Here is a 21,715-nt window from a genome sequence, read left to right as displayed (position 1 = left end):
GTTGTTTGTTTGTTTGGTTTGGTTTGGGGGGGGGGGGGGGGGTTTGTTGTTGTTTTTGTTGTTTTCCCGGGCAATTGAGGTTAAGTGACTTGCCCAGGAAGGGTTAAGTGTCTGAGGTCACATTTGAACTCAGGTCCTCCTGACTTCAGGGCTGGTGCTCTATCCACTGTGCCACCTAGCTGCCCCCACAGCATTGTTTTTAAAAGAGAAAGAATTTACTGAACATTTCTTATGTCGGACTTTATATAAAATTCAGCCCTTAATCTTCCCACTACAGGATGATTTTTTAAATAGGCATAGCTATTTTTTTACATGTCTTGAGCATCTCTTCATTGCCTTGTTTGTGACTGAATTCTTAGTGGCCTGAGTTTACCTAAACCACAGTTACTAAGAGACACTAGAATTGTGTTGATAAGAGTTGGACCAGAAACCTTGACAATTGCTTCTTAGAACTAGAACCCCAACAGATTTCTTGGTGATAGGACACAGTTTTGTTGTTCAATCACTCAATCATCTCTGAGTCTTTGGGACCCCATGAACCAAAGCACCCAGACTCTCTACTATAGACCTCTACTATTTCTCAAAGTTTGTCCAAATTCATGTTCTTTGTTCCCATGATAGTATTTATTCATCTCATCTTCAGCCATTTCCTTCTCCTTTTGCCTTCGATCTTTCCCAAAATCAGGGTCTTTTCCAACGAGTCCTGCCTTCTCATTATGTGACCAAAGTACTTAAAGCTTCACTTTCATTATTTGAGCTTCCAGTGAATAACCTGAATTGATTACTCTAAATATTGACTGATATGACCTTGCTGTCTAAAGGATTTTTTTTAAATCTTCTCTAGCACCATAATTCAAAACCATTTATTCTGTGATACTCAGTTTTCCTTATTATCCATCAGTCATAGCCATACAAGCTACTGAAAAAACCATAGCTTTGACTATACATATCTTTGTCAGTAAAGTGATGTCTCTGCTTTTTACTATACTGTCCCAAATTGCCATAGCGTTTTTTCCAAGGAGCAGGCATCTTTTTAATTTCTTGGCTACAGTTGCCATCTACATCTACATCTACATCTACAAAACTATTCGCCAGAGAACTACAAGCCACTGCTTAAAACTCAAAGGACTTGGCGGTGCCCTAGACCCTCCTAGAGGAGCCTGTTCTATAATCGATAAACCCCGATACACCTCACCTCTCCTAGCTATCAGTCTATATACCGCCATCGTCAGCTCACCCCAACAGGGTACCAAAGTGAGCAAGATCATGACTGATATGACCTTGCTGTCTAAAGGATTTTTTTTAAATCTTCTCTAGCACCATAATTCAAAATCATTTATTCTGTGATACTCAGTTTTCCTTATTATCCATCAGTCATAGCCATACAAGCTACTGAAAAAAACCATAGCCCAAGAACATAAAAATGTGTCACTGCTTCATTTCTTCTTCCTCTATTTGCCAGGAAATTGTCAAGGACACTCCTTGAGAAATCAAGTGATTTTATATCAGTTACATATGTGAAGTTATAAAAAACATATTTCCATTATTAGCCATATTGCCAAAGAAAATAGTCCAAAAAAATGCCCAAGAAAATAAAGTTTAAAAGAAAAAGTATGCTCCAATCTACACATAGAGTTCATTAGTTCTCTCTCTGGAGGTAGATAGTATTTTTCATCATTGAATTCTTTGGAGTAAACCCTTTCCTGATCCTCCTCAACTTTTTGGTACCTTCCTTCCCAAATTATTTTAGGTTTAATTATTTTTAAATATGTCAATATTCATTTTATATTTATGTTATGTATATTTTATATTTACTATGTCTGTTAGGATATGTTTCTTGTGAATAGAATTGTTTCATTCTTTGTATTTGTTTCTCTAGCACCTAGTGCAGAGCCTGCCACAAAGTAATAAGTATTTGCTAATTGACTGATTTATATAGTGTTTAACAAACGTTGTTTATTTGAAGGATGGAATATGATAAATGTTTGTTAAATCCGAGTAACAAAATGTGTTTAAATGCTTGCTTCTTCCCACAGTATCGTGTGGAATCAATGATGTTGCGTATTGCTAAACCAATGAACTATATCCCTGTGACTCCCAGTGTTCAGCAGAGAGCCCAAATGAGAGCTCCACAATGTGTTCCCCTAATAATGGAGCCTGAATCTCGTTTCTACAGCAACTCCATTCTTGTATTGGATTTCCAGTCCTTATATCCTTCTATTGTAATTGCATACAACTATTGTTTTTCCACTTGTCTTGGACATGTGGAAAACTTAGGAAAGTAAGTTTACTGTGCTTAAAATTATTTTCTTTATATCTAAAATTTATTAGATTTCCACTGTAAATTCCTCATACTTGAAACTTTGGTTGTTTTTAATGTACAAAATTAGTAGATTATAAGTCTAATAATTCTATAATAATCATATAAACATGACCAAGAACAAGCCACTTAACCCTTTCAAAGACTTGAAGTTAAAGATGACTAATAAGTCTGCATCAGTAGAAGAAATTTTCACACCAGGAAATCTTCAACTGATGAAGTCACAGATTAGATTAAAATAAAAATATCTAACAGCTGATGTAAATCACTACTACATGATCATTCCAACTACAAGGATTCATTTATCTCAGGAATGTAAACTGAAAGTTTCATCCTCCATGTTTAGACTACCTTTTTGAAAATTAGGTTTCTTTCTTTTGTAAGACTAAATCAAACTACCACAGCACACTGAGAACTTTGATCTTATTGGCTTTAAACATAATCTTAACTTTTAGTGTAATCAGATATTTTCTAAAATTTGGAAAATTTTAACTACAACATATTTGCTTTTAATTAATTCATCTAAAACAAAATTTTGTAATCTGAAATGAATTGCACCATTCAATATAGCTATAAGTGTTTTCTTTACTTACCAAACAATATTGCCTCTTCAGTAGTAGTTATTATGTATTTGAGAATTACTGCTTTGTTGTATTTGTTTTTTAATTTTTTATTTGGTCTTTATCTTTATAATCCATTGAAATAACAATGGCATTTTATTCAATTTATTTGAAAACTTTAGAATAAGGGTCTGACCTTTGAGAGAGCATTCCAAGCTCATATTGTTCTGATCAGCCACAATCAGACACATTGTAATGTCATTTTGATTCTCTCTGAGAATGAACGACACCATTGAATCAAGAATAAAGCATTTGAGAAGTTGTATATTTAGTATTTAGTATGGAAAGGTATAGTGTGTATTTCAGATTCTCAATATGAAATGAGTCTTTAAAATAGTGATTTATGAAGAAAACATAATCTTATATCAAGTTGAAGTTGAATATTTCAAATATATGAACTTCATGGTAGATTTTGTTCATTAATCCTAGATGAAGGTATAAGAAATGTTTTAGTTAATAAAGTTTAAATATTTGAAGCACTTTTTATTAGTAGGCTTTTGATATGGTAAAATGCAATATGATTGAAAAAAAATTTTCCAGTAGAATTAATAATAGAACCTTTAAATTTTCAACTGTAGTTGTGCTGTAAGTCTACTTGTTTCATGTTTTGACTTTTTTTCCCAGATTTGATGAATTTAAATTTGGCTGTACATCTTTAAGAGTACCTCCAGATTTACTTTACCAAATTAGGCATGATATCACAGTGTCACCAAATGGAGTAGCTTTTGTCAAGGTAATTTTGGCATGTAAATAAATTTTTTTTCATTACAAAATTGATGTACATCTAATGTACAGATATTGCTGAATTATATGAAAGTCAGAAACACTAGGCTTGACTAAGTGTTATTTCCTCAGCAAGGGCCAGGACAAAGTCTTCTAATCTTAGCAGTAACTTTAAAATAGCCGCCTAAAAAGGTCTTTTTTCCCCTATACTGTAATACTAAATTCCGAATGTGTAGATAAGAGATTTTTTTTTAAAGTTGAAGTTGTTCCTTCCAGTGAAAAGTAATAATTTATGAATTCAATTCTAAATGTATGTATCATTGCCTTTTACTGGAATCCAGTGTATTTATACATGTACAAAATGTTACATGATGAGTTATAAAAAGTAAGCATAAAATTCATATCACTTTTTTTTTAAATTAAAATTTTATCTTGGGATTATTTGGTTTTTTATTGGTTGTAAGCTCCTCATATAGTTAAGAGATACAGTAAATAGAATAAGAGAAATTTGAGAAATGAAATTTGTTCATAAGACCCTAAATCTCATTTGTGTGCCCTCATTTCTGTTTCCCTGGTACAGCAAAGCAAATGATTATAGACTAAAACTATTAGCCCTAATATTTATTCTACATTACTTAGTTTTGTTCCCCCCCAATGATTCATAAGATCATTGGTTTTAAAGCTGGGTTAGAACCTTAGGAATCATTTGGCCCAGCTTCCTCCAATTCCTTCAATTCAAAAAACATCAGGTGCCTACTTTGTGCAATGCATTGGTTTAATTGAGGAATGTGACACCTCAAAAAGCCAAGTTAGCTTCTAAGGCCATGTGAGCTCTTAAGGGTGAACCAGGCCCAAAGGGGAACTCACCCAATGAAATAGTAAAGTGGAGAACATCCTACTTAGTGATATAGGTTATGCTTAAAGAATTCTTATATTTTAAGAAATTCCTTACTGACATCTTTAGTACTGCAAGTTGCCAAGAGTATGTGGCATATTCTTTCCTAGAGACTTTCAAAAAGAGAATTGCCCAAATTGATTTAAATGTGATCTACTTATAAGCAAAGAAGTAAATTCTGTTTAAAAATCTTTTGTTCTGTGCAGCTTTTCTGAATTATCACATATTGCTTTTTTCTAATATATTTTTTAAAACTTGCACCTGTAATTTGACCCAATGTAGATTTTCTATAAAAAAGTGGAAAATGAGCTGTTTTATAATTCTAGAACCATTGCCTTTAGTTTGAATGGTTAAAACTAAAATACATTACTTTGCACGTATCTCTGAAATCTCATCTTCACCATTAATATTGTTTTGTGTTTTTCATTCCTTCTGGAGTTTTCATAAATTCTCCCTAGTCTTAACTAATTCAAATGATTTTATGGCATTAGCAAATTTTGTCACCTCACTATTCATCCCCTCTTCCAGATTGCTAATAAATATAGGCCGGAGGGGATGGCTTAGTGATCTAAGCATCAGATTTGAAATACCTAGAGTCCCTGGAACTGCAGGTTTGAATGTCAGCAGAGTCAACCCAGCTCTTCATTCTTCCAAGGTAGATAAATGGCGTTCCATGCAGATCACTGTGTGGGATCATTAGAATGAGACCTTAAAACTGAGGTTTGGCACAAGTGATATAGATCCCATGTTGTTTTATGAAAGAGTGGGGGTTTTCCCAGAATTCCTGAATAAAACTACTCCTTTCCCTTATTAAAATATATGTATATATATATATAAACTATTGCACATTTGAAGCCACCTTCCAACCTTTGGAGGCTGCTTCATTGTTTAAAATATCATTAATTACATTTTAAGTACACTTGTAGATTCCTTTAAGGAAAAAGTCCGTTTCAAAAAGAAATATATTGTAATTATTTTATATTGAACACTACTGGTCCTGCAGCCACTGTATTGTGGCCACGTATTTCCAATTCAGGAACAATGGCTATTTGTTATACTCTGTGTATTCTATTTAATTATTTAAACCAGTGTAGTGTAAGGTGTTTAAATTTTTTTTCTTTTACGATAGCCTTCAGTCAGGAAAGGAGTACTGCCAAGAATGCTGGAAGAAATTTTAAAGACTAGGTTCATGGTGAAGCAATCTATGAAAGCATACAAGCAGGACAGAGCACTTTCACGAATGCTCAATGCACGTCAACTTGGACTCAAACTTATAGCAAATGTCACATTTGGTTATACGTCCGCTAACTATTCTGGGAGAATGCCATGCATTGAGGTAAGTGAGGCTGGGATGTAGCTACTTTTTCCAGGGAAACAGTCTGGGTAAAGCAGCTTTCACAAAAGTTGAAACAATTGTATCCACTAATGTATACTAAGTTTTATATGACTTTTGTTTTGGAGGACATAAGATTTTAAGAGTAAGAAAAGATCTACATGTGCTGTGGAAGCAGGAGGACAACCCCTTCCTCAGGGTGTCCTTACACTTCCACAGTTGCCTGTTTTTCTTTTGTTTCCTTCTTTTTGCAGAGTATCAGGGAACACTACGAGTGAGAGTGTAACCAGTAGGAACCAGGGTGGCAGGTGCCACAAGATGGCAGAATCAACACAAAAGCAACTGCTTCTCTTTGATCCTATTCCTATATCATACTTAGACTTGGCAAAGACAATTGGCATATTTCTGGTACTTATAAATGCTATTTAACACTGTATGTTTAAACTCGAAGCATCATTAACATGTTTGATAGCTAGCCTCTTACCACATGTAAAGATTGTCATTTGGAAACCCTTGTATTGTTAAGTACTTTTAAGTTCAAAGAACACTTTATAAAAATCTAAATTCTATTTAAATCTCAAAAAATTTTACAAAAGGATTTCAGAAGTGAAAGGAATTTTTGTACGTTTTAAGCGTCCACAATTCTTAAGTCCCTACAAAATATGTGACTAGATTTAAGGCCTTACATGTTATCCTCAATGGGATGCTATTTTAATCATTGTTATTATATTTAATATTTCTCTTATACTACAAAACAATTTGAAAACAATCTTTAAAATATTTTTCAAGATAGTAATTCTCAACTTCTGAAATCAATCTAATTTAAATTTTATAGCAAAAGAACAAAGCCTTTCTTTGTGTGATTTTTGAAATAATGTGCATAACATATCCAACATATAAAGGACTGCTGGCCATCTAGGGGAGGGGGTGGAGGGAGGGAGGGAAAAAAAAATTGGAACAGAAACGAGTGTCAATATAAAGTAATTATTAAATAAAAATTAAAAAAAAAAAGAAATAATGTGCATAGTTATAATGTAAACTTTGATTTACATGTTAAAGCCTTTTTTTAAAAACTGTTGAAAAATGCAAAAGAAATATTCCTTTATTGTAGAATATAATTATACTTTTTCCATAACTCAGGTTTAATAAGTGTTAGAAGAAAATTATTTATTTTCCTTAATTTACTTATCATTGAAGCCTTATTAATTTGTGCCTTTAATTAGCATGTTTGCAAAGTACAATATCATTTTTTAATGTCAAGCCCTCATAATCTTTAAAGTTAACACTCATTAAATATTAATATACCAGAATGCATAGGTAGCATAGGTTTAAACACTAATGATCTAAATCCAATATTTCTTTATATTTTTTCAGCATATTAAATATATATGATTATATTCATTATGAAAGATACTTCTAAATATTAAAATGGCTTTAAAATGTACAGAAGTAACTAATGCCTGTCACCTATTTTTTGATTTCAGCATTATCTTTATCATCTGACATTAGTAGAAATTATCATGGAATGCCAGAGAAAGTGATCTTTTAGAAAATTCTCTTTTGTATTTTTTGAAAAGAACAACAGATTATTCTAGCTATAACACTAATCAGCTAGCCTTGTAATCTTTAAACAAATCATTTTATCTTTCTTCCCTTGTCTGTTAAATGGGACTTGACTACTTGATCTCCAAGGTCCCTTCTAACTCTTAGGATTCACTAAAATTGTTTCATGGAGAGTAGTGCATCACATTCTCAAATATATTCAGGTGTCCTAGAATTTCCTAGGTTTGAATATAAAAGCTCAAAGGTGGTGGTGTGGGGAGAGTCTGGTTTGAATGACGTTACATCTTAAATATATTGTTTTCCAAACTTCTTGCATTTATGCTATAATAAAAGTTCACACTTTATGCAATAATTTTTTTTCTAATAGAATTATCCTGTAAGAATGTCTATCTGGCTAGATAGGAAGGTAATTAAATATAATCACAGATAATATTTTATTGGAAATAATAAAGGTCATTCTTTCAAGTATTCTGTATTTACTTGAACTTAATAATTTGTGCTTTGAAATCATTGGAAGAAAAGTACTACATAAGCACAATGCTTATTTATTACTGATTTCACTTACTAACTTTTGATTCAATAAATCTAGTTTTATAAACATTAATTCTTTGGACCAGATTGTATTAAGATAATTAATTCTTCTTTCTATCTCAGGTGAAGCAACTGGAGTTCTTTCAGGTTACAAAGATAATGTTTGACATTGAGCCACTAGCACTAAAGCCAGTTAATTTAATGCATTCACAAATGTGATGTTTTTACTTCTTTTTGTATCCCCTTGATGGATCATGGGCTTGTCTCATTCCATACAAAGGGCACAGGTTGACCTAGAATGGGACTAAAAGCCAAGAATACCAGCCCATCAGCCACCTGAGCCCCCACTTTGGGGCAAAGGAGTTAGAACCTGGTAGATAACTGGAAGAATGGGGAAGTAGAATATAAGTGAATATGAAAAAAAGATTGGGAGGATATTTGTATTTCATTATTTTAAATGCAAAGTGATGAGAATATTTCATTCAGTGATACAAGAGACAGATATGACTAGAATTGAAGAGAAAGTTTTTTCCTCAAAGTAACCCTTTATACACTCTCTGGTCCACTAAGTTCATATCCTTTTCTTTCAAAATAAGGCCTGGAAAAGGGAGAATGAAATTGTTTGATCACCTGCAGATTGCAATGGGTTCAATGGCATTCATACAATGCCAGACTCACTTCATAAGAATTTCATTTTCACCTAAAAGATGAATTCGCCTGTTCATAGGAGGAAAAGCAAGGCTTTGTGGCTTTCAGTGACCAGGCATATTGTTGGCACAGCTCACAGGTGTTGTCCCCACACCAACCAGTAACTATTTCTTTGGCATCTACTGTGTTAGGCATTAGCATTAGAAGTCAAAAACAGTTCTTTCCCTCAAAGAAACTCATCATCTAATAGGAGAGACGATATATAAACAATTATATACAGTCAAATATGTGATAAATAGAAAATAATTGAGAGGAAAAGATACTAAGATTAAGAAGGGTTAGAAGAGAGAGTTTTAGTTGGATTTAAAGAAAGTCAGGGAAATCAGTGGGTAAAGATAAGGATGAAGAGCATTTAAGTCATGTAAAACAGCCAAAGAAAATTCCCAGTGCTGGAAGGATGGAATATCTTGTTCCTGGAATAGTCAGAAGGCCATTGTTATTGGATCAAAGATAAGGTTGAAGCTGCATAGGTAATAAAAGGCTTTGAATGTCTAAGGATTTTGTATTTGATACTAGTGGTAATAGGGAGCCAGTTGATTGAGTAGGAGAGTGATGTGATTGGACCTGCATTTTGGGAAAATCACTTTAGTGGTTGAAAGGAGAATGAATTCAAGTGGGTAAAGACTTAGAGTTAGGTGCTCTTACTAAGGACTATTGCCTTAGTAGAGGTATGATGAAGGCCTGCCCCAGAGTGATGGCAGTGTCAGAGGCGAGGGGTTGAAGGTGACATATAGAGAAGGTAGGAGAAGGGAAGAGTTGGGGAAAAGCATAATGATTCTGTTTTGGACATACTGAGTTTAAGATGTGTACTGGATATTCAGTTCAAGATGTTTGAAAGGTAATTGGAGATGAAAACTAGAGGTCAGCAGAGAGTTTGGGGCAAGATAGATTTAAGTACCAATATATAACTGGTAACTAAATCACTGGAATCTGTTGAGATCACCAAATATGGTAGTGTAGAGGGAGAAGAGCAAAAGGCTTAGGATAGAACCCTGAAAGGACACAAAGTTAGAAAGCATGATCTGGATGAGGATTTTAGCAAAAGAGACTAAGGGGGAACAGATAGATAGGAGGGGAACCAATAGATAGTGGTCCCCTGAAAACTTAGAGAGAAGAGAATATCAAGAAGAGAATTATCAACATCTTCAAAGGCTGCAAGAAAGGTCCAGGACAATGAGGATTGAGAAAAGGCCATTGTATTTGTGAACTAAGAGATCACTGGTAACTGGAGAGAGCAGTTTTGTTGGGATGATAAGGTTGGAAGCCAGATGGTAATAAGTTAAGAAAAGAATGAGGGGAAAATGAAGGTGTCTATTGTGAATAACTTTTCTGAGTAATAAAAAAGAATACAAGAGATAGATATAGGACATATTTCTCACCAGTTCTTGACAAGAAGATTATACACTAAAATGGATGAAGTTACTGACAGGAGCATAATCAAGAGCAGGTGATCTTGTACTGACAACCTTCTATTTACCCTAGACTATGCAGCTGTCTCCCAACTTTTTTTTGTGGCCTAAAGGATAAAGGCTATGTGAGGCTCCTGGATTCTCCCTTAAGCTTTTAAATTCCTCTTTTTACTGAGTGTCACAACAAATGTGGAATTCCAACTCTAGTATAATATGTATTCAAGTAAAAGTTTCAACAGCACACATAATTTTAAAAATTCAGTTGACCTGATTGTTTAAGTTATACAAAATTTTAACTGGCTCTACTTTATTTTACCATTGCCTTTATGCTTATTTCTACCTGATCATATTATTCCTCAGATCATTAACATGTGTTAGTTGCTAACAAACTTAGATGTCATCCCATGAACTTGAGTTAAAGATAACCCAAGAAGTAGGGGAAAAGGAATTAGAAAATAAGTGTAGGGGAAGCTAGATGGCACAATGGATAAAGCACAAGCCCTAAAGTCAGGAGAACCTGAGTTCAAATCTAGTCTAGGACGCTTACCACTTCCTAGCTGTGTAACCTTGGGCAAGTCACTTAACCCCAATTGCTTCACAAAAGGAAGAAAGAGATTTTTAAAAAGAAAAGGTAAATGTTGCTCATTTTTATTTTTAGGACTACTGATGGACATTGGACTTTCTCTGAATCTTTGTAGTACTAAACACATAGGACAGTACTTATTCTTATGGCTATTTTATTCACATGCACACATAAATGTCTTTTAAACTTTTCCAAAGTGTGCAGTGAGTAATATACAACCAAATATGCATGAAGCTACAAAGAATTAATAAAAAAAACTTTTAACAAGGGATTCATTTCTTATTCCATTTTACACATACAGATAGTTTTATATAAAATTATAGTTAGAATAAGAACAAAAGAAGGCATGTGTTTCTGTATATTGATACGTATATCCACAAAAACTGACAGTTCAATATGGATTTTACCCTATTTCCATATCAACAGCATTGTAATAATAACAGCTATCAAGTCTGTTGAACTGCAAGATGGTTTTTTTTTGGAAGGGGTTTTAAAGGAGTTATCATTCTATAAAGCATGGTAAATTCTCACATGGAAAATCTCCACTTATACACATCATTAACTTACCTACAATATTTTCTCAGAAAATCATACCTGAGATATTGAGAGTTCAATTGTTTGTCCATGGCCACATTGCTAGTTTGTCAAAGGTTGGATATGAATGAATCCAGGTTTTCCTCACTCCCAGATGAGTTTCCTCATCTGTAAAATGAGCTAGAGAAGAAAATGGCAAATCTCTCTAATACCTTTGCCAAGAAAATTCCACTATATGTAGTATATCCACTATTCATTCCAGTATATAATATGTATATTATATATACATAATGTACATGCACATTATGTATATGCATAAGTATATATACATATACAAATCATTCCTCTAGCCACACACCCATGCTATTAATTCAGCTTTTTTTATTATATTATGCTTCATAACTCAGGAAGTCAGATTAATAAATTTTAGGTAGATTTTTATCAATAAAAATTCACATAATAAAGAGTTTTTATTTACAAGTGAGGATTTTTTTTAAACCACTCTATTTCCTAAATATTAAAATTAGTTAAGTATTGTTTTGTACTTTGCTGATACATCTATCTGGAGAGCAGTTCTTATGTTTGCTTTATCTAAATAGGTTATCTTCTCAAGAACAAAAAGTGAGGGTAGAGAGGTGGAGGGGGGTTGTATGTCTGCCTAGAGCACTTAGTACAATTTGCTGAACTTAGAAATTCATTTATTTTATGTTGATTGATTGAACTGAAAATTGGTTGATTGAATTAAAAAGTCTTTGAAAGCTGATTTTATCTATTTGTTTTTCAGCACATTAGATCTTTGCCTTTATTAAAAAGGGATATAAATCATTACCTAAATAGATTTGAAGAGATTTGAAAACAAATGTTTAGTTTTTTTCTTTGTGCTCTCCAACTAATCTTTATCTTTCAACCCAAATTTTATTTATCCAACAAATATTGTGTAGTTATAAACTTTGTTGATTTTATTTGAGTATTTGTTCCCTTTAGTCCATATCCTTTTGTTTGTCTTAGGTGGCAAGCTCCTAGAGGGCATTTTGGGCAGCTAAGTGGCACAGGGCCTGGTGTCAGTATGACTTATCTTTGAGTTCAAATCTAGCCTCAGACACTTACTGTGTTACCCTGGGCAAGTCATTGAGTTTCCTCATCTGTAAAATGAGCTAGAGAAGAAAATGGCAAATCTCTCTAATACCTTTGCCAAGAAAATTCCACTATATATAGTATATCCACTATTCATTCCAGTATATAATATGTATATTATATATAATATACAAATATACATATACATGTATATATGTATCTCCTCCGTAGATAGTATATGTACTATATCTACTATCCACTGCATTATCTTTGCCAAGAAAACCCCAAATAGATTCACAGAATCAGCTGTGACTGAAAATGACTGATAAAATAAAAGAGAATACAATGGCAGATTTAAATGCTTTTAGGTGGCGGTAATATTTCATGTATGTAAGATGGATGTTAGATTACAAAGGGAAAGTAAAGATTATGCATATATATTAGATTTTAGGAACTATAGGTGATATGTACAGTAAAAGTTTATGGATATTGTTGCTTAGAAAATAAAATTCTATTCATTGATGACATTGATATGTATTTTTCTATCTAATTTGTGCTGAGAACAATTTTTTTTTCATTTCTCAGCTTTCTTTAAAGCAGTTAAATTTAGCTTGTGTTCAAAATACCATTGACTTATATTAAAGTTATTTTAAGATTATCCCAATACATTTGTACTTTCAGGTTGGTGATAGTATTGTTCACAAAGCTAGAGAAACCTTGGAACGAGCTATAAAATTGGTGAATGATACGAAGAAATGGGGTGCAAGAGTTGTATATGGTGACACTGACAGGTAATGATTTATTAAACTAAGTCTTTTAAATTTCAGTCAACTGTTTGAAAAGATTTAAAGGTAGGTCCTCCTGAAAGTAGGGAACTGCCAAAGTCTCTTTCAATTCTAATAATCCTGTGTAGGAACTGGTCCCTTTTTGTAATTTGTCAGGGATCTTTTATCATTTGGCAAAATAGGACTAGTAGGACATGATTCATAATACAAAGTTAACCTTTGAAACTCAGGCCCGAGCTGGCCCCCACTCATAATATATGGAGTCACTGAAAATATTAGCCTAAGTGCATGAAAACAAAGTGACTGCTCTGCCTTCTGCTTATAGAGATGTGAGGAATGATACCAGAATGTTCATCTAATTTTTCATTCATAATCATAACACATTTTTTGCCAATTTCAAGATAATGTGAAAATATGATAAATCAGTAAGTAAAACATTAATCACATACATATCCATATTTATTCATGGTACACACTTTTTATGTTGTTTATTAGTCCAAGATAAACTTAATCATTTTGCAAATACAGCTAAACAGGAATAATATGCTGGCCTTCAAATATTTCTGCCCCTCATTTAGCAAGGCATGTGCTTTGAATTGCTTTTTCAACAACGGGAATAGATTTACAATAATTAATTGCCATTTTATTGATATTGTATATGACCTTTGGACTTGAAAGTTTTTCTGGAACAGTAGGACATCTGATAGGCTCACTTTGATATACTCAACATGGGAGCAGAGGTTTTTCCCTCCTCCAGTTTCAGGAGAAGCTCTCCAACTGTTCCTCTAAAATGTTACCTAATAATCTTTCTCTGAATTTATCTCTTCCAAAACCCAGTTACCAACCAAGAGTAATTATCTGTAAATATTAAATGCCCACAGGAAGCTACTCCTTAAAAGAATAATTTTATAATGTGAATAATTCCCCTTTCTACATTTCAAAAATATATGTTCAATTCAATAAATATTTACTAAGTACCTTTTACATTCAAGGCTGATGCTAGGTGTTGGGAATACACAAAAATGAAACTGTTCAAAAGTAATTGACATTCTGCTAGTGAGAAAGCCATACTTTTTAGATTTGCCATTGATGCAGAAACTAGGAGTTTTTACACCTAAAGCAAGCATTGCAAACCATATCCAGCACAAAGAGTACAAAAGGCATCCTCAGTTGAGACAGACAGTGGGTCACAACCATCTCCTCACAAAGATTCCTCAAAGAATATTTTATTGTATTTTTAGTGTGTTTTGTTAAAATATTTCCCAATTATATTTTACCCATATTAGGACTAACCTTGTGGACCCTTATGTTTGATACTTCTGATGTAGACTGCAGAAGACTAGTAGTAGCAGAATTACTAGTAATAAAGGAGAATCCACAGTCTCAGAGGCAGCTTGATTTATTTTCATAACTGTAATTGTTGGGTAACTAGTAGAACAAGATTTATCCCTATTTCCTTCTTAACCTTCCCATCATATCTTCTCTTCTATAAATGAAATATCCCCAGTTCCTTCACAGCCTTTGTATGGTATAGTATTGAAGCCTTTTATCCTCCTACTAGACTTTGTCTTTTCTTGCTCTAGCTTGTCAGTATCATTGCTCACATGTGGTAGCCCAAACTAAGGACATCATCCCAGAAATGAGCTGACCAGAGCATAGGGGATCCCACAGGGGTGAAGCTAGTTCTTCCCTCTCTGAGGCCCTGTGATTCTGTTTTTTGTCAAGTTCTTATTAGTTTTTTCTTTTCATTTTTTGTTTGTGTTATGTCTTGTATCAGACTAGTAGCTCATAGGGGTTATTTTTAATCACTAAAATCTCCACATTCCACCAAATTTCAAAACCAGTTTATTTAGCCCAAATTTTGTGTATGTAGTCTGAATTCAAAAAGAAACTAGAAATGGGCTACATATTAACTTGGAAAACCAAATACTAATATTATCTATGTTCTATTGTATTTTATGTATTTTGTTAAATATTTCCCAGTTATATTTTAATCTTTTTGAGGCTTGCAATTTTGATTTTTCTGGGTTAACCCATATTTCTCTATCTTTTCCTAAAAATCACCTGAGAAATGTTATCGAATACTTTGTTAAATAATATCTAGAACATTATTCAGGTCTTCTAGCTTTAGAAATCGTGTCAAGAAAGAAAATAAGATTAGGGTGACATGACCTGTTCTTAATGAAACTATGCTGGCTCTTAGTAATAATCACTACCATTTCTAGGTATTCACTAGCTATCCTTTTATAATAAGTTTAAAATTTTATCAGAATTTGAAGTTAAAATCACTGATTTGTAGTTTGCAAACTCTACTCACTTTCCCTTTTTGTAAAGTAGGAAAATGTTTTTGTTTTTTTTTTCTCAGTCCTACAATACCCTTCCCATTATCTACTGTCAGAGATCACTAATGGTCATTTGTCAGTCACACCGATCTTTCCATTCTCTGCTTGGTTGTAACTAATCTTGACCTTGTGATTTGAATTTATTGAGGCTAGTTAAGTACTTTCTTACTATCTCCCTACTTGGAAATCTTGTTGGCTCTTTTTCTTCAGTAATCATTGTGGCAGAGAAAACAGAAGCAAAAATAAAAGTTAAGTAGCTATGACTCAATCCCATATGATTTTTTTCCCATTTAAATCCCCTTATCATCACCTCAACCAAAAATAAGCTTTTTGTAATACTTGGTATGCAAGTTACTTTTTTCAGCATACTATGCCCAGTTTTTCTATTTATCCTATATCCATTTCTGCTTTTATTTTCAGCATGTCTTTTAAAACTCTGAAAGTGGTTAATATATTCCCATTGTGTCCACATTAGTCTTTTTAGACATCTCTCCTCTTCTTATTCAAATTCTTTCTCTTTCTCTCTTCAGAATTTCATTCTTTGAAATAACATTTTAGGTAATTAGATCCTACTTAGGATCTTTTCTTTAGAAATCTGCATTCCCAAATCAAAAGTACAGTCAAGGCTGTACCTGGCTTTTCCTGTTTTGTTACAAATTCTAAAATGTAGCAGTTATTTTCTATCCCATTTCTCATTATTTCTACTCCTATAACATGCTTATTAGTATAGGACCACAATAAAAAGATAATTGATATCTTCCATTATCTTATTAAGGAGAGGGAATAGGTATTAAGCATCTACTATCTAATAGGCACTTTACAAATATTATTTCATTTGATCCTCACTATAACCGTGACAGGTAGGTACTATTATTTTATTTCAGGAAACTGAGGCAGATACAGGGTAAGTGACTTGCCTTGTAACACATAATAAGTGTTTCAGGTCAGTTTGAATTCAGATATGCCTAACTCAGATCTAGTTCTCTTTCCACTCTTACCACATATTTACCACCAGCCTCTCTCCATACCAAAAGGCATATTTCCCAAACTCCTCATCTATTTCTTCTTTCTGTTCAACTGGCCTGTGGAATTTTTAAATAACTATCACTTTAGGTATTCCTTACGTTTAACTTCACCCAAATGTTTTCCACCATGCTTTTTCCCTCTGATTCCTGGAATTCTTGATATTAACATAACTTAATATATACAATACTAGTCTACTTTCCCTTTAATCTTTTACCTAGTTCTTTATTGTAAATTAGATATCTTTCCTAATTATATTCTAATCCCATCAGGTTTCAGTCAAACCTCTACTCTAGTTTGCCTTGCTTATTAGCCATACTCTGTGTACTTATATTTAGATATTTGAAGTCATAGGCTTATTGCTAGCTCCTTTCTACTTTTTTTTCTTCCTGTGAATATTGGACTTTGCTAATATTTCTCTTTTTTCCTACATCATACTAGCATATAGTATCTAGCTTTTTTTTCTGTCTTATTCTCTTAACACAACTTGACATATGGTGTTGAACACCATAACTTTTGAAGTGCAGTAAAACAATTTGAATAGTCCTTTGAAATTTGTTGTAAAAGGAATTAATTTGTAATTCAGTTAAAATTGTATGTGTCCGGTGTTCATCTCTATTGTGATCTCAGTCCTGAGATTTCCTAGAACTTAAGACTGTTCTATTTCTTTTAATATTCACAGTAGAAAAGTGGTTTCTTGAATAAAAAAAAAGCTATAAACTTGTAAAGATAAGGCTTGTGAGTGGAACAAAGACATTAATAATAGGGTAAAAGAAAGTAACATTTAAATTTTCTTTTATTCTGAGTCAGCCTAAGCCAAAAAAAAAAAAAAAAGACTACATATTAGGGCATAAAAACTTCATGCACAACAACAACAAAAACCTCATGATCAAATGCCCCAAGGGAGACATGTTAAATGCATCCTTTTCAGATAATGATGCAATAACAATTACGTGTGATAACGTGCCATGGAAAAATAGACCAAAAGTTAATTGGAAACTAAGTAATCTAATCCTAAAGAATGGGTTGCTCAAACAACAAATCATAGAAACAATCAATAATTTTATCCAAGCGAATGACAGTAATACAAAACATATATACTAAACTTATGGGATGCAGCCAAAGCAGTTGTTAGAGAAAATTTTATATCTCTAGATCCTTACATGAATAAAATAAAGAACAAGGAGATCAGTGAATTAAGCATGCAGCTAGAAGCTAGAAAAAGAACAGATTGAAAAACTCCCAAGTAAATGCCAAATTAGAATTCTGAAAATCTAAAGAGAGATTAATAAAATTGAAAGTAAGAAAACTATTGAACTAAAAAATAAAACTAAGAGTTGGTTTTTATGAGAAAACTAACAGAATAAATAAATCTTTGGTTAATTTTATTAGAAAAAGGAAATAAGAAAACCAAATTACCAGTATAAAAATGAAAAGGGTGAACTTAACACCAATGAAGAGAAAATTAAAGTAATAAGAGCTATTTTGCCCAACTGTTTGCCAATAAATCTGACAATGTAATTGAATATTTACAAAAATATAATTTACTCAAATTAACAGAAGAGGAAATAAAGTACTTAAATAATCCCATTTTAGAAAAAGAAATTGAACCAAGCCATCAATGAACTCTCTAAGAAAATAGTTCCAAGTCCAGATACATTTACAAGTAAATTTTGTCAAAATATTTAAAGACCAATCAATTCCAAGAAGGAGTTCTCCAAATTCCCTTTATGGCACAGATATGGTGCTGATACCTAAAATCAAGAAGAGTCAAAACAATTTCCCTAATGAATACTGTTGCAAAAATCTTAAATAAAATATTAGCAAGGCATTACAATAACTTAACACCAGTATAATACACTATGATCAAGTGGCTATTATACCAGGAATGTAGGGCTAGTTCAATATAAGAAAAAGCATCAGGGCAAGTAGGTGGTATAATGGATAGAGCACCAGCCCTGAAGTCAGGAGGACCCAAGTTCAAATGTGGCCTCAGACACAATACTTTACTTGCTGTCACTTAACTCTAATTGCCTCAGTGTAAAAAAAAAAAAAAAATCACCATAACTGACCACATCAGTTAAAAAAAAAAAAAAGCCTAACAGAAACCATATAATTATCTCAATAGATACAACACCCATTACTAATAATGCCTGAGTCAGTTAACTTTATTCTGTTCCAAAACCATAGACACAGAATCTTGGTGAGAAGAGGGGAAGAATATATTTCGCCCAGTACAAATTCATCCTAACTAGATAAAAAGCATAGGTACTCGTAATCCACTGATTGATCCATTTTCCTATATGATAAGTGACCCTCACCTCAGGATAGCACTCTGAAATGTCCCCGAAAGAGGTAGCACACTGAAGGGTCCCTGCAGGATGTAGACACAATGGCAGTGTCTTTGGGAACAACAGTCAAGGCAGGTGGGAAAGCCATAAAGAACAGCCAGACTGAGTGGGGAGACAGGATGCCCCACAATAAATAAACAGCTGAAGAGGCTAAACAAGATCATCTTTCTAGTCAGCTATAATGATAAGTCCTACAAGGATATACTGGAGGTTGACAAACTAGCAAAACTTGCTCATTTTAAAGATGATTGGAGTGCAGTAGCAGGGTATTCATAGGATAGCTATTTCACCGAATCAGAAGACATTTTACATCATAAGTAAGATCACCTTACCAAAGGCTAAGAATATCGAAACTCTTAAATCATGTCTTAAACATCTGGAGAAAAAACTGGCACTTTGGACATCTGTCTGCATGTCCAGATCAGTAATGAGTCTAGAAGTGACTTCTATAGGAAATTTGGTATTGAAATCATTGCAATGAAGAAAAATTATTAAAAGGGAATAGACCAGTTCCTTCTCTTTGCCAGAAAGCAGATGTGCAAAAGACCAACAAGTGAGCAAAATACATAAAAACTTTCTTTCTTTTACTTATCACCAAGTCAGAGAGACCCTGAATATTATTTCTCTTCTTCTCTTTTGTTCCCTCCAAAATTATAATACTAATTGTAAAGATTGTAAAAGTAATCATTATTTGGATTTTTTGTTTTGTTAATTACTGAGGTAGAGGTTTGCTGGGGGTGGGGAAGAATTGTTGTTTTTTTTTTTTTTTGTGAAGGAAGGATGGAAGAGCAATTTATCTCTAGTTTTACAAATAGAAAAGAAAGGTAGTCCTAAAAAAAAAAAATTGAAGTCTTAATTTCAGGTTTAATTCTGAATATTTTTATGTCTTACTTTCACTTTGAAAGGCAGATATTATCAAATTGTTTTCTCCTTCCATCCCAAAAAAAAAAAAATAGCACTATCATTTACTTTAATTTATGGACAAGTTTTGTGGTTTGGGATGTTTGGGATTAAAAAAAAAAAACCTCTAGTTAATATTTAATCCCTTGAAACATTGCCTTATATTCTATTTTAAAACCCTTCTGAGATTTTCAGGCATTTGGAACATTGTTAACTGTAAGAAATATTACCTGGATCCAGGTATTTGAGCTCTTAATCAACTGCTTGTCATTTAAAATATTTGAAGTGAGCTTAGATGATGGTTTTATAGCTATCAAGGTTTTTTTTCCCCTTAAAATTTTATCAGCTGATGCAGATTCTTACATCTGTGGCTACTAGAATTTGAGAGACAAAGCAAAGAATATGTGCAAATAATCTTTCCAAGAATTATATCACAGGGACCTTACACTTAGCAATAAACTACTGGGAAACATCCTACATTTTCTTATGCCACAGGTCTGCCTTGTTTTCATCAAACGCATTTCTATTTTTGAAATTATTCTCCCAGAAGCTGTTAATAACACAAGTGTCACCATGACCTCTAAATACTAAATACTAAACAGATTTTATACCATATCATTTTATGACCTACGGAAAGAAGATATTGACTACTTTTGTAATAGATAACTTTGTGCTAATCAAGAGCTATAAGGAATAGGTCCATGAAAGTTAGATATGTACATGATTTCATTCTTCCTCTCATGATCCTTCCCCTATATATTTTAATTTTCTGAGCTTCAAATATCAATACCTAATACAAATATTGTTATTTTTACTTGGAGATATAAAACATAGAGTTTGCAATGTCTTTTGTGTTTAAGGATTCAATTGGATTATAATACTTTTGTTCTCTTATATAGAATTTTGATGCATATGAAGAAGTTACATATTGCACAGGTCCTTTTCACACAATTCAAAGCCATCTTAATTTTTAAGATATATTGTATGAAATCATCATTTTATTTCTCTAAGATCATCTGAATATCATAATAAATGCTACCAAAGAGGGTGATTTTTAATGAGTAAGACTAATGATTCTAGTCACCAACTACATTGGATATCTACAGATTAGTCTACAATAACTTAAAGCCAATATGTGTCTAAGGGAAAGGGCATTAATTTGCATATGTTAGATAAAATTCAGATTATGGTTTCTTAGAAAATGTGCTTAAGTAAAAAAATTAATAATTAGATTGAAGAATCTTCAGATTTTTTGTAAGCTTTCAGAAGTCGGTATAAGTTACAATATGTATCTGACTAATCTAGATCAATTTTCACTTCCATTTCTAAAATCATTTACAGTAAACTATCATTACTCCTATAAATGTATTCTTTCAAAATGATTATTACAGCATGTCATGAAATAGTAACCTCACTATATACAGCCTGTTTATAAGAGAAAAGAAAAAACTCAAGAGTATATAGATAGCCTAAACAGGGAAGGATACACTTTGGGGGGTGCAGGGTTCCCCACATCAGCAGAAGGTTTCATCTGAAAGCTCTCATACTAGAAATGTTTGAGAGAATGTGAAGAGTAGTAATAGTAATAAAACTAATGTCAAGCTTGCTCAGTAAAGGTGGGGGAGGGATTTGAAAGAGAGAAAAGAAAATGAATATTCCTTGTGTCTCATTAAGGCCAATAAGATACTGAAATACACTTTTCACTATGGAGTTATTTTGTAATGTAGTAAAATGTCACTACCACTGGTGTTTTTGGAAAGAAAGAATCCCATTAATTGGAAGATCACAAGAGAAACCATCCATTAGTGCTTTGACAATTAAAAGTTTACTTAGGATCATAATCAGCAAAGTTTTCAGGGGGAAAAGCATGCAAAAAATCTATTAAAATAAAAACAATTATCCAGTTATAAGTTTTCTGCGAGAAAAGTTGTTCTTAAGCTTTTCCCAGTAGCTTGGTCACCAGCTGAAATAATGAAAACTGTTTTTAAAAAACAAAACCAAAATAAATGTAAATATCAGGG

At 32.8% G+C, this 21,715-nt stretch overlaps 1 protein-coding gene across 1 annotated transcript in view; it reads left to right on the top strand.

The window, feature by feature from the left end:
* REV3L (REV3 like, DNA directed polymerase zeta catalytic subunit) overlaps nt 1-21,715 on the top strand; it is a 253,915-nt gene that overhangs the window by 203,287 nt on the left and 28,913 nt on the right. Inside the window, exons 23-26 of the mRNA XM_051997548.1 lie at nt 2,037-2,281; nt 3,565-3,673; nt 5,688-5,894; nt 12,975-13,084. Coding sequence (XP_051853508.1) covers nt 2,037-2,281; nt 3,565-3,673; nt 5,688-5,894; nt 12,975-13,084 — 671 coding nt within the window. The remainder of the gene's footprint in view (nt 1-2,036; nt 2,282-3,564; nt 3,674-5,687; nt 5,895-12,974; nt 13,085-21,715) is intronic.

Source organism: Antechinus flavipes, chromosome 4 (assembly GCF_016432865.1).
Source record: "Antechinus flavipes isolate AdamAnt ecotype Samford, QLD, Australia chromosome 4, AdamAnt_v2, whole genome shotgun sequence".
NCBI lineage: Eukaryota > Metazoa > Chordata > Mammalia > Dasyuromorphia > Dasyuridae > Antechinus > Antechinus flavipes.
Note: the sequence above shows the minus strand (reverse complement) of the source record. Positions and strands in the feature narration are given on the sequence as shown.